Below are 11,915 nucleotides of genomic sequence, written 5' to 3' on the forward strand. Positions count from 1 at the left end.
GACATTCTTTTCATGAGGGTATGAGGGTATGAGTTCAGGTCTGTGCTCTATCTGCATAGATTGCTTTCAATGTAAGGCTTTGCGTTACCCAGAAAATGCATCAAAATAGGTCAAACTGAATATATAACGAGTCGTTTTAGATTGCTACACTGTTCTCTACAGTCTGAGTTCAAATAGGTGTAGGGCTTCATTACAGACAGAAATACTCCTCAGTTTCAGCAGCTGTTCAGGTGTCTGGTCTCAGATGTTCAGGTGTCTGGTCCCGCATGTGAAGAAGCAAGATGTGGAGGTCCTTCGCTGGCAAGGTTATACATGGTCTGCGTTTGTGAGGCCAGATGGACGTACTGCCAAATTCTCTAAAACAACATTGGAGGCAGCTTATGGTAAAAAAATAACATTAAATTCTCTGGCAACAGCTCTGGTGGTCATTCCTGCAGTCAGTGTACCGATTGCACACTCCCTCAAAACTTGAGACATCTGTGGCATTGTGTTGTGTGACAAAACTGCACATTTTAGAGTGGTCATTTGTCCCCAGCACAAGGTGCACCTGTGTAATAATCATGGGGTTTAATAGGCTTCTTAATATACCAAACCTGTCAGGTGGATTGATTATCTTGGTAAAGAAGAAATTAGCACTAAGAGGGATAAAACAAATTTGTGAGAAAGATTTTGTTCAAATGGAACATTTCTGGGATCTTTTATTTCATTTTATGAAACATAGGATCATCACTTTACATTTTGCATTAACATTTTTGTTCAGTGTATTTGCCTCCATCTTTTCGAGGTCTGATCTCCTGTCATTGATCGAGACAGGTGGGTGTCATTCAAAGCGACTCTTGATTTCTGAGTCAGGCTCATGACATGCAGCACTTTAGGGTGGACCGTCTGTGGGGTGGACACCCATCTGTCTTAACCATGGAAGTGTAGAAGACACTAGTGCCTTCAAGTTGAGAATTAGGTATCGCCTAGTAAAGGCTTGTTGAAAAATGGTCCCCTATTCAATATCCAAAGCCATGACCCTGTTCATGGGAGGATAATCATTCACATTACAAGTTATTTCAATAGCTGAATCATAGTGTAACATGAAGAATAATGACTGACTACTGAAAGTCTGGTGGAGATGTACACGTTTCACCATCTTCACCTTTTATATCCTTGTGTGCTACACAGTATAAGGCACCGGTGTGTAAAGGTTAACCAGTTTAACAAAACGGCTTGGGCAACATGGACAATGAACACTGAAAGAGACAAGGATGAAAATTAACAAGCTGTTGATCAGCCAGCAAATAGAGTTACAAAGCAGAGTTAGAGATTCTAATTGTATCTTGGCTGTATGGACAGGAGTTTCCTTTTTGGCTCTCACACAATTGAGTGGGTTCAAGCTACACTGCTAATAAATCAGGAACGTCACATGCAGTTCTTTCTCAGCAGCAAGGCACTATGGGAAGTGATGTCTGTAGGTGTTGTCCATTTGGTAGTTTACTCTCAACACTCCCCTTTTAGAGGGAGGCAGGTAGCTGAAATAAGTTCACCTTAAGGTCACCTGTCTCTATGGGAACCATACACCACACCTACTGCTGGTTAGCTGGAAAATGGAAGGCCACATACTGAGTCCAGGAAGCAAATACAGTAGATTCCTGTTTTGCATGCAAGGTTCGGTTTTTGCCAATAACAGGAAGGGACCTGAGGTACAAACATTCAGTTATACAAGGGTGAAGAACCCAACTAAATACTTAGATAAAAAGGAATCAGCTAGTGGCATTCACAACAACACAGAAGTAGAAACATTTAACTTCTCATCTTGGCTGCATGTGGCTATTAAAAAGAAAAAGTGGACTGAACCGCAATAGAGTAAAGTGCCTGGGTCATAATGATTAGGGCACACCATAAGATACATGTTTTAAAACAGGTTTCCATTTGGTGCCTAATAAATACGACCGACTCATTTTACAGGGCCACACTGTTCTCCACATTGTTGGGATTCAGGTAGGTATATGACAGGGGCAAAGAGACATTCCTGCCTTGGATTTCAAAGTTGTATTTCTTCAGCACATTTTGAGTTTTGTGAATCAGTTCCAGAGGGGTCTTCTCACTGAAGTGATCCTGATAGCCATTTCCAAGAGCGACCTAAGGAGGCAAGAGAGTTGATGGAATTTGAAATTCATGAACCACTGATATTAATTATGACTACTGAGGAAATTATTTGAGAGTGTCATGAAATGCTTTAACGTCATATATACATTTTTAAAAGCAGTTTCTCGTCTACTCACATAGTCAGTGGACTGCCTGCTCAGAAGGTACACCGCTGCCATGCCATTAACGGTGGTGTTGATGTCAGGGAAGGTCTTCAGCATGGTGCTCTCAGTACACTGCCCCTTAGTGGTGGGAGGTGGTAGTTGCAGACTGATGGGGAAGTTGGGCATCCAGCCCCCAAAATCAAACTGGAATGACAATGGCGAAACAGATCAAACCACGGCTTTTCCAATATAATTCAACAGAAACAAACTAAAATCACACAATTGGTTTCATCACCTGTCCATTGTTGACTGCAGCATGTTGGACAGACACTGTGAAGATCACCATGGTGAGAAACTTGATCAGCTCTGTCACTGAACTGAAAGACTGAGGGATTCCTGCACAGAGGAGACAGTATGCCACAATGATCAGACACCGAATGAACAAATTATCCAGAATATAGTTTGGGAATGAGAAACATAAGGGAATGGACACGTTTATTATCAGAAATAATTTAAGTGTAGTCTGTCAAATTGCACCCTTTTCCCTATATAGTGTACTACTTTTGACCAGAGAGCTGTTGCCATTTGTGATGCAGATTGTGTCTTTAAATGAGAAAAGTGTAACCTGTGCTGGTTTCTGCCAGGAACCCATGGAAGAAGATCTCCTTGATCCAGTTCTGCAGTTCACAGTCCTTCTGGACGTCTGAGTCACAGGTGTAGTAGTGACCAATCATTTTCTGAACAAACCTATTCAAAATATCAGGCATTAGCCAAAACACAATGACAACATAGCAAAAGAGCAAAGATGCATTTTAGAAAACCAGGTACTAAGATAAGTGTTTTTCAGTTTTGTTTTGGTGAAGACATTCTTGAGTCTACTAGCAATTGTAAATATTTGGGTCTTTTTTTTATTGATGAACATATGACCTTTCTATACGGAACATCAGCCCTGGCCGACTCAGCAAGTAGAGCTCTTGGAGTTATAGGAACAACATAAACTCATAGATATTGGCTATGCTACGTATTCCAAACTGTATCAGATATGCATGTGTCCTGTTCTGGACTTTTCAGCAGGAGTGTGAGGTGCTAAGAGGTATTTTTAAAACAAACATGTCCATAACAGAGCAGAACGTCACTTTTTAGGTGTCCACAAGTTTGCACCTATACTTGCAATAACTGGGGACATGGGCTGGAAACCCTGTGAGGTGAGATGGAAGGCCTGTATGACAATAACTGGGGACATGGGCTGGAAACCCTGTGAGGTGAGATGGAAGGCCTGTATGACAATAACTGGGGACATGGGCTGGAAACCCTGTGAGGTGAGATGGAAGGCCTGTATGACAATAACTGGGGACATGGGCTGAAACCCTGTGAGGTGAGATGGAAGGCTTTGGTGAGACTTTGGAATAGACTGTTGGATATGCCAACCGCCAGAATAGCTAGTAACGTTTTTCAGTGGGATCTATCCATAGGGGGAGCCTGGGCAACTGAAATGGACAACCTTTTTCAACAGTCTGACTGAACATCTATACGAAAACCAAATTAAGGGAGACAGATGATTAAAAAACAACTGCTGATGCAATATGGAAAAAATGGGTGGAGAAGATGAATTATAAACCCAAATTGAGAACCTTGTTTGATTAAAGGTGCATTTGTGTGTGAGTGAAATTATGTATGCCCTACCTAAAAGCAAGAGATCACTATGTGTACTGGTAAGATCAGGGATATTGACTCTGCGTATTTAAACAAGTTGGTATTGTGGTGAAATGGAAGAGGAAACACTATGTAACTATTGTGACCTCGAAGAACTAGAGAATAAAACTTCTTATCCTCTATTACCCTTTCTACCATGATATACGCTTGTTCTTATTCCAGAAAGCACACCATATATATACCCTGGTATTATGTGGCTGAGTGATGAGGAGAAATTGTCCATTGTGTATTTCCATTTGCGGAATATTACAAAAAAAGTTTGGACTAGAAGGGCTACCTATAATTAAATTGTAAAAATATTAGGCTTCTATGTGGTTAATGGCGTGTGCAAATAGATTGTGTATACTGTAGGCTTGTCTCCCATATCTTCTTTGTGCCACACTAGGTTCAAGTGGCTTCTGTTCTTTCTTCTTCCTGTATTTATTTATGTATATTATTTTACTGCTCTAGGGATGTCATTTACTATCTATTGATTTGTACCTTTATTCTATTTTTTACTCTTTATGCAATGAGCAACGCAGAGAAACCCGGAAGAAGAATTATAATTCAATAACCATAGTGAATTATTGTATTGTTCATGCATCAATTAATCCCATTAAGGAAGGGTTGCCACATTACATTACCTGTGGACGATGTCCCACAGCCTGAGTCCATCTTCCCTGTAGAAGAAGTTGGGGATTGACTCCAGACCACGTGCTGTGATGTCCTCCGGCATACAGAGGGAGCTGTAGGTCAATGAGGCCATCGCATTCTTCAGGAACTCCATCATCCCTTTACCTCCTATACTGGCATTCTTCAAGATGGGTTAAAGGGATAGTTAACCTTGTTTTGAAGGTCTAGTTTAGGGCAGACAGAGCAAAAACTGTAGTGTGTCTGGGGACTCGCGATGAGCATTTATAAAATCGCAGATAAAGTAAACTCAGAGGCAAACATTACATCATGGCCCACTTTCCTGAATTTCGATTTTTACGGGCTTCCGGGCACTCTACAGCATCCTGATAATTGTTTTATATGTTCGAAAAAGTACTAATCTAGTGTCGGCCATTAAGATACTAATGACTACCGTAAAACTTCCATTTCACAAGTTTAAGGACCAGACATGAAAATGGGTTTAGAATATTTGAGGAAATTATTGAGGATTAAGGAGGGAAATGAGAATGGACCAGAGGAAGCTAAAGGCTGCAGATGAAGTATCTGGAGAGATTGACCATAGGTTTGGCTTAGAGTCTCAGATAGACATCAGTCAGGCCATGGTGGATAGGAATTGCCTTCACCACAGAAGCCTAATAAGAGAACTCCAAGTGAGTCGGACCCTGGAGGGGAAGTGAGCTGTTCTGGACTGCAGGTGCTGAATGGTTGGCGATATAGCTGAGGTAGTACAAGATGCCCATGAGTGAGCCAACAGACCCAATGAGCAACGGTGGTAATTCCCTTCAAGGAAGGAAATATGGAGGAACCAAGCTCAGCTGGGGAGCCATTCCTCTTTTGGCTGGTTGGGTACGATATGGTGCGTGAGGTAGATGGTGTCCATGAAATGAGGCATAGACTGGAGGACTGTGCCAGATTTAATGCAGGTTCTGAGAGATGAGAAAAGTTGTGGGCTGTCCTGATGTTGATGTCAGAAGAGACGTAGGAATGATAGGCTTGAGAGAACCAGAGGCCAAGGAGTTGTACGGTGTTGTCTTAGATGCCATGGAAAAGGCTCCAATGCGGAAGGATTGTCCGAGAATGGGTCAGCAGGATAGCCGGAAAGGGATAGTATTAGTCTCAGATGGGAATGGAACCAGAATCTGTGATGAATAGTGTATCGGATGGAGAGGCATTTTGAGATTGAGCTGCAGGAAGCAGAAGGGTGGTTCGATGGTAGACGGCAACCAGAACAGGTAGACTGTGGTTCCAAACTGATTGGTTTTTCTGTGTTTGATGTGTTTGATGGTGAAGTCTTTGTTGAGGATGGTTACATCTGACACGCCGGGATGACAAGGGTTGTAGATAACAGATGATATAAACTCTGAACATTGCAGGAATCCCAAAAGAAACCTTGATTCTAGTGTGAAGAAACTGATGGAGATGTAACCAGACCACAGTGTTTGGATGCAGGCAGAAAGGATGTCTAAGGTGATGGGCTGGTGGACTTGTGCGTTGAGGCCCTTGAGAAGGTAGACTTGCGGGTGACAGGAACACGAAGACCCAGTAAGCAACTTGAGAAAGTGGCCGGATTCCGACCAGGTATGTCCAGATGGAGGATGTCTGCATGGAGAGGGGTGACAATGGCAGGTAATAGATGGTATGGAAACATCTCCAGGCTGTCCAGTAAGAGGACAGTGTCCTTGGTGCAATGGCAGATAGGATGGAGTGGCTGGGAGATTAGGAGAAGGTTCACGGAAAGTCATCATGGTTTAAAGAGGATTAGGGTTGGTAGGGTTCTCCATACGGGAAAAGCACCTGCATCTCTGAAATTGGAGGCGGGACAGAGAATCAGCGAAGGAGTTACATTGACCGGGTACATGTGCAGCTCTGAGAAGGAACTAATGGGTGACGGATGACTAGGTTAGATGTCTTAAGAAACTCATGATAGGGAGGTAGTCAGAACGGCCCTTGTTAATGAGGTGTACTTCTCTCTGGAGGAACGAATGGTCGAAGGGCCATACCGAAGGTTGTCAGAATGGATGAGTATGGCCCTTCGACCATTCGTTCCTCCATAGAGAAGCAGCTATGACAATTAGGTACAACTCGAGAGGGGCAGAGGGGCTGCAGGAAAGAAAGCAATCATCGAACGATCGATGATACGCTTCTTGCCTGAATACTTTTGGGTGGCAATTCCGAGGGGACTGATGCGGTAGGTGGAGAATAGCGGGAAGAAAAGGGGCAATCATAAACCCCTGCTTCACCTCCTTGACCAAGAGGAGGAAACTGGCTTGTCAAGTGCAGAACAGAGGTTGGAGCAGAAGTGAGGAGACCAGAAAATATTTCAGGCCATCAAGAAAATAAATATTGGATAAAGGATGGGTCAGGGGAAAGTCAAGGCCGCAGCCATGGCGGTGAAGTTGATGGGCTGGTGAGGTTGGCTAACAGTCATTTATCAGTAGAAGGAATGGGATTGAGGGCAGGATTTTAGAGTCCTACTACAGAATGTGTACGAGCTTGCATGACGGTGCTGCAGCCGTAGTTATTGAAATTGTTGCAGATTATGCAACCGGAGAAGAACACAGGTTCGACCACATTGGTCCTTCCTCCCACAAGACACGGCAAACGCATAATATCATCTAGCAGGAGGAAGAAGGTAGGGCGGAACAGCGAGCAGAGGCAGGGCAGATGACACTTCAGGGCGACTGAGCAGAAAGAGAGCATGGTGGCAGGGTGGGATGGGCAACCACAGAGGTGGTAGGCGAAGGATACTTTGACAGCAAATATGCAACAGTAGAGCGCCACGTCGAGGGCGCCCCAGTATGTCATGAGGCTACACTGAAGGAGCCTGAAGCAAAGGCTTCCGAGAACCGGCAATGGAAGTCGTAAAGGTTGCACCACCGTTTCGGTGGTGATTGGTAGTCATCCAAGTCTTGAGAAGGATGGGATGAGCAGATGGAGTCTCTGTAATGGGAGAAAGCCAAGCAAAACTCCGGGACAGAGAACCTGGAGTGGTGAGGGTCAGTGGAGCTCAGGGCACCTGGAAGAGGTTGCGGTTGATAATGTGGGGTAAGGCCTGTGCGGGAGAGGAAGTGAGGAGAGAGGCACGATTAACACCTACACCTTGTAGTATCTTCTGGCAGAGTGGGAAGAGACTGCAGGTTGATTGAAGATCAAGAAGTTGGGTGGAGAATGAGCCGGGTGGCCATAGAGAGAAACTGGTGGGCCAGAGAACACACAGAGAGAGATGGAAGGCAGGGGGATGTTGAACTCCGGCGTGCAGGGTGGTGGGGAGAAAGACCTAGAGGCCAGATATGGCATTGCAGTTATTTTAAGGCCTGAAATAGTGATAGGGCACTGAAACAATGGACGGCAGCCATCTGGTTAAAGATGGTGTGTCCTTGATAATGGACAGTCTAGAAATTGGTCTGAAAACACATCGAATCCGAGGCAGTGAGCTCAAACTCCATAGTAAACGAAATAAGGCGAACTTAATTAATTAGAACTACGATAAAACGAGGCTTATCACGTTCAGTGCCTTGCATACGACGCAAAACAGAGAGGATGAATGACTGTTAGGTCAGATTTAAGTAAGGTGTTAGTGGTGATTAAGGAGAGTGAGAACAGGTGTTGAGGTTGAATAACAGTTAGTAGCAGATGGAGCTTGTTTGAAGAGTTTTGTTCAAGGCAGCTAGTGTTGCCAACAGTAGTTGAGGCTGATTGGCAATGGTTAGCTGCTGGTGCTTGTTGAATTGGCAGGGAGCTGCGTTCAAAGCAGCTAGTTAAGTGTTAAAGTCTGGTCCTTTCTCACAAATTTTTGTTATTCATTAACACCAATCTCTTATAAAGGGCCGGGCATCATTTCATATTTTAACAAATAACACACAAGTGTAATTAAGCTTTGCATGACATATTTTGCCAGTCTGGTCTGGTGGAATCTAACAGCATCTTTATCTCATGCTGAATGATTGATTCCTGCCAAGCCAAAATGCAACTCTGTCTATAGCTAGGTTTCCATCCACTTGTCGAAAGATTTTCAAGCGAATGTTCAAATATTCACCTAAAAATATGTGCATTTTAACTAATAGGAGTGTTTCTGTGAAACTGGCTTGATTTCAATCAAAGCTGGGCTTGATGACCTAGTACACATAAACAGTACATGTTTTCATGTACTGAGTAAAAACAGAAGTTCAATGTGTTTCCATCACATTTTCAACTCTATGGTTTTGTCACAAAAACTGTTGAGATAAGTAGCAAACCTCGTCTTGGCGCATGCTCTCTAGTCTAGATAACAGTTTGCTGATAAAGTGGGGAGGGTAGGATACATGATGAGATATGGATAAGAGCAAGATCATTTTTACTTGAAAATAAGTATTGGCAGCCGTGCACCGATCATCATGTCATCAGCATACAAATAATACCCTCGATATTTATTGAAAATTAGCATCAAACTCATCACCGTGCACTTAACCAAAATGCGCAATTCATCATAATTGATTGAATCTGTAGTCTAATAAACTCTTCATGCTTTTCCACGCTGTGGTGGGAACACAACATATTGCATGTTTACTTCAACATGATAGTCATTATATCAATATTTGAGTATAAAAACCTTTCCACAGCAATTGTGGCATAATCTATTTCACTGACAAAATGATCCACCCTTGTCTAGCGTATTTTGTTTTGTCAATATTAGGATGCTTTCCTGAAAAAATGTGCTATTTCCTTTAGGCCTGTCAGGAGTTTTTATATGCGTCATCTAATTCAGTGTTTTCTAACGGTGATCAGTGTTTTAAACATCAAACAGGGTTATCGATTACAGAACATGTGAAGGACTGATTCCAGGGCTGCTCCGTGGTTGAAGCCAAAAAATGACAGGCTATTAATTACATGTTTATGGCTGAGAGGTTCACATAAATGTGTCCCAACAATGTAAACCTGACAGAGTTCAGCCCGATGATAGAATCACTCTACTGAGGTATGTGTTGCTAGGCGTACATCTCATAAAGATAACCAGCTCATTACGATTTGGCTTGACTGATTCGTCAAATGTGAGAGGTACCCCAATGTTAAGATTGTATAATCGTATAGTCTTCAGAAGGCCTTATTTGAGATTTACGGAGTGTTGTTTCATCCAAACAGTTTTTAAACCTCTACAGGCACGGTGTCCCCACCACGGGGCGGTTGAGCTGCTGTTCTGTACCTTGTCACACCACCCTGGATTACTGAGCTCTGCCCGCCATTAACCTGTAGTTTCGCCTGCCCCCTGTTCTAGTAATAAACATTTGTTACTTCGACACTGTCTGCATCTGGGTCTTCCCTAAAACATGATAAGCGCTTGATGGTTTTTGACTGGTACTGTATATTTTCGGAGCCTTCTTAAATATCCTAGATAAAGCACAGACAGTTAAACATCTTATTCATTATGATTTATCAATGCGTTTCTATGGGCTTCAGTAAAGGCCAAATTCAATATTTTATGAAATAATTTGTACATATTTTGTGGGATACCTAAAGTGGTCCTAAAATTCTACCAATTAAGCCTACTTTGTATTTAACATTTAATTAAGAAGGTTCATGGGAAAGTATTTCTGTTAACCCACAATACGGTTATCACAACTGGCTATACACGGACAGAGTGATAGACAAACGCACGCATCACACAAACAGACTGGAGCAATATTGCTGGAAATGAATTGGCAGATATTGTTTTAGGTTTCGCTTTTTAAGCCAATAGTGGCAAACCAGGGGTGAGATAATGTTGCATTGATTAGATGGTGTCTAATACTTGTGAGATTTGTTAATGAATTGTTTGGCGAGCTAACCATGTGGTCTGCGAGCTATTGGTATCTCGCGATCGACCTGTAGGAGACACCTGTGCTAACTGATACAATCAGTTTCCGCTAGCATTGTGACATTCCATAAGTATTAGCGTATTATAGAACCTAACACAATAAGAATGGAATAGGCAGTACCTCTGTGAACAGCCCATTCTCTGATATGAGGGCCTGTCTAGCTAGAGTGTTGATCTGCAGAGTGTAGCGGAAGTGAGAGATCAGGAGCTATGGAGAAAGATGGAACGATCATACATGAAATTCACACCTAAAATGCTATGTATTGTAGTATCCTACAACCTACTGCAATTTTCAATTATAAAAAATACATCCATTTTATATATAATTTTTACAAATTCTTTAAGTTTCTCTTGAATTATCATGTTATACACATTCAGTTGATTATATAATAGCAGATATTGTTCAATAACAGTTGAAAACATGCACAGCAGTAGGTATGTACCTTGTAGATGGGATGCACCATTGGTAGGTTACGCAGTGTCGACATGGCAAACACCTCAGCCAGCAGGTGAGTCCTCAGCAGGTGAAAGTTCAACTCTCGTGTTCAGCAGAGAAGTCAGCGCTCCTCACAAAGATCTTGGCCAGGAGCCAGTCATACTCAGAGTCAGTAGGAAGGAAGATGGGGTTGTCTTCTCCAGGATCCTGCTTCAGCTGTGAAAGGAAATGCAAAACACAATCATAGCTTGTTTCATTAATTGAGTATGTGTATATTATTACTATAATTAATTTAAAGATAGAGTACCAGTCAAAAGTTTGGACACACCTACTCATTCAAGGCTTTTCTTTATTTGACTATTTTCTACATTGTAGAATAGTAGTGAAGCCATCGAAACTATAAAATAAAACATATGGAATTATGTTATAAAGGGGATTTCAATTTTGTGCTTTTCATAAAACTCATTTCTTTGTTCTATTCATGTGCTATTCTATAAACCAATTTCTGTGTTCATGCAATGGTTGACTGTACAAATCCTCACCTCAGCAGCTGCAATTTGCCCAGACAGTGTTTTGAGAACAAACTAAAGATATCTGTTTCAAGGTCTCAGCTTAGAGAGAAAGAAGCCTCTGGAGGTATTGGTCTGTCACATGAAGTAAACTAAATGGTAATGATGAATTAATTATGCTAAATCATGCAAATATAACTTGTCTGTATATTGCAGTATATACGTAAGACAACTGCTGGGTCTGCACAGGCAGAGCTCCTGATTGACATGTGCAATGGTGCATTGAGATGGTTCAACCTCTCCAGCGCGCTGACAAACAAGGATTTATTTCATATTCATTTTGAGTGTCCCTGTGAAAGAATTTCCACAACAATGTAGTAACCAAAAAAGTGTTAAACAAATCAAATTTCAGATTCTTCAAAGTAGCTACTGTCTCTTCAGACAAAATAAATCTGTCCTTTGTCTGAAGAGGTAAATTTTCGATTTTTGTTTCCAACCTCCGTGTCTTGTGAGACGAGAGTAGGTGAACGAACGTTCTG

General features: G+C 42.1%; 1 protein-coding gene across 1 annotated transcript in view; it reads right to left on the reverse strand.

Annotated features, from left to right (window-relative positions):
* Positions 1 to 607: 607 nt before the first annotated feature.
* LOC135559630 (hydroperoxide isomerase ALOXE3-like) overlaps positions 608 to 11,915 on the reverse strand; it is a 13,890-nt gene continuing 2,582 nt past the window's right edge. The window contains 8 exon segments of the mRNA XM_065003321.1: positions 608 to 2,127; positions 2,271 to 2,441; positions 2,533 to 2,633; positions 2,863 to 2,984; positions 4,574 to 4,743; positions 10,553 to 10,639; positions 10,875 to 10,970; positions 10,973 to 11,083. Coding sequence (XP_064859393.1) covers positions 1,948 to 2,127; positions 2,271 to 2,441; positions 2,533 to 2,633; positions 2,863 to 2,984; positions 4,574 to 4,743; positions 10,553 to 10,639; positions 10,875 to 10,970; positions 10,973 to 11,083 — 1,038 coding nt within the window. The 3' untranslated portion in view covers positions 608 to 1,947.

The sequence above is a fragment of the Oncorhynchus nerka genome, linkage group LG18, assembly GCF_034236695.1.
Source record: "Oncorhynchus nerka isolate Pitt River linkage group LG18, Oner_Uvic_2.0, whole genome shotgun sequence".
NCBI classification, from domain to species: domain Eukaryota; kingdom Metazoa; phylum Chordata; class Actinopteri; order Salmoniformes; family Salmonidae; genus Oncorhynchus; species Oncorhynchus nerka.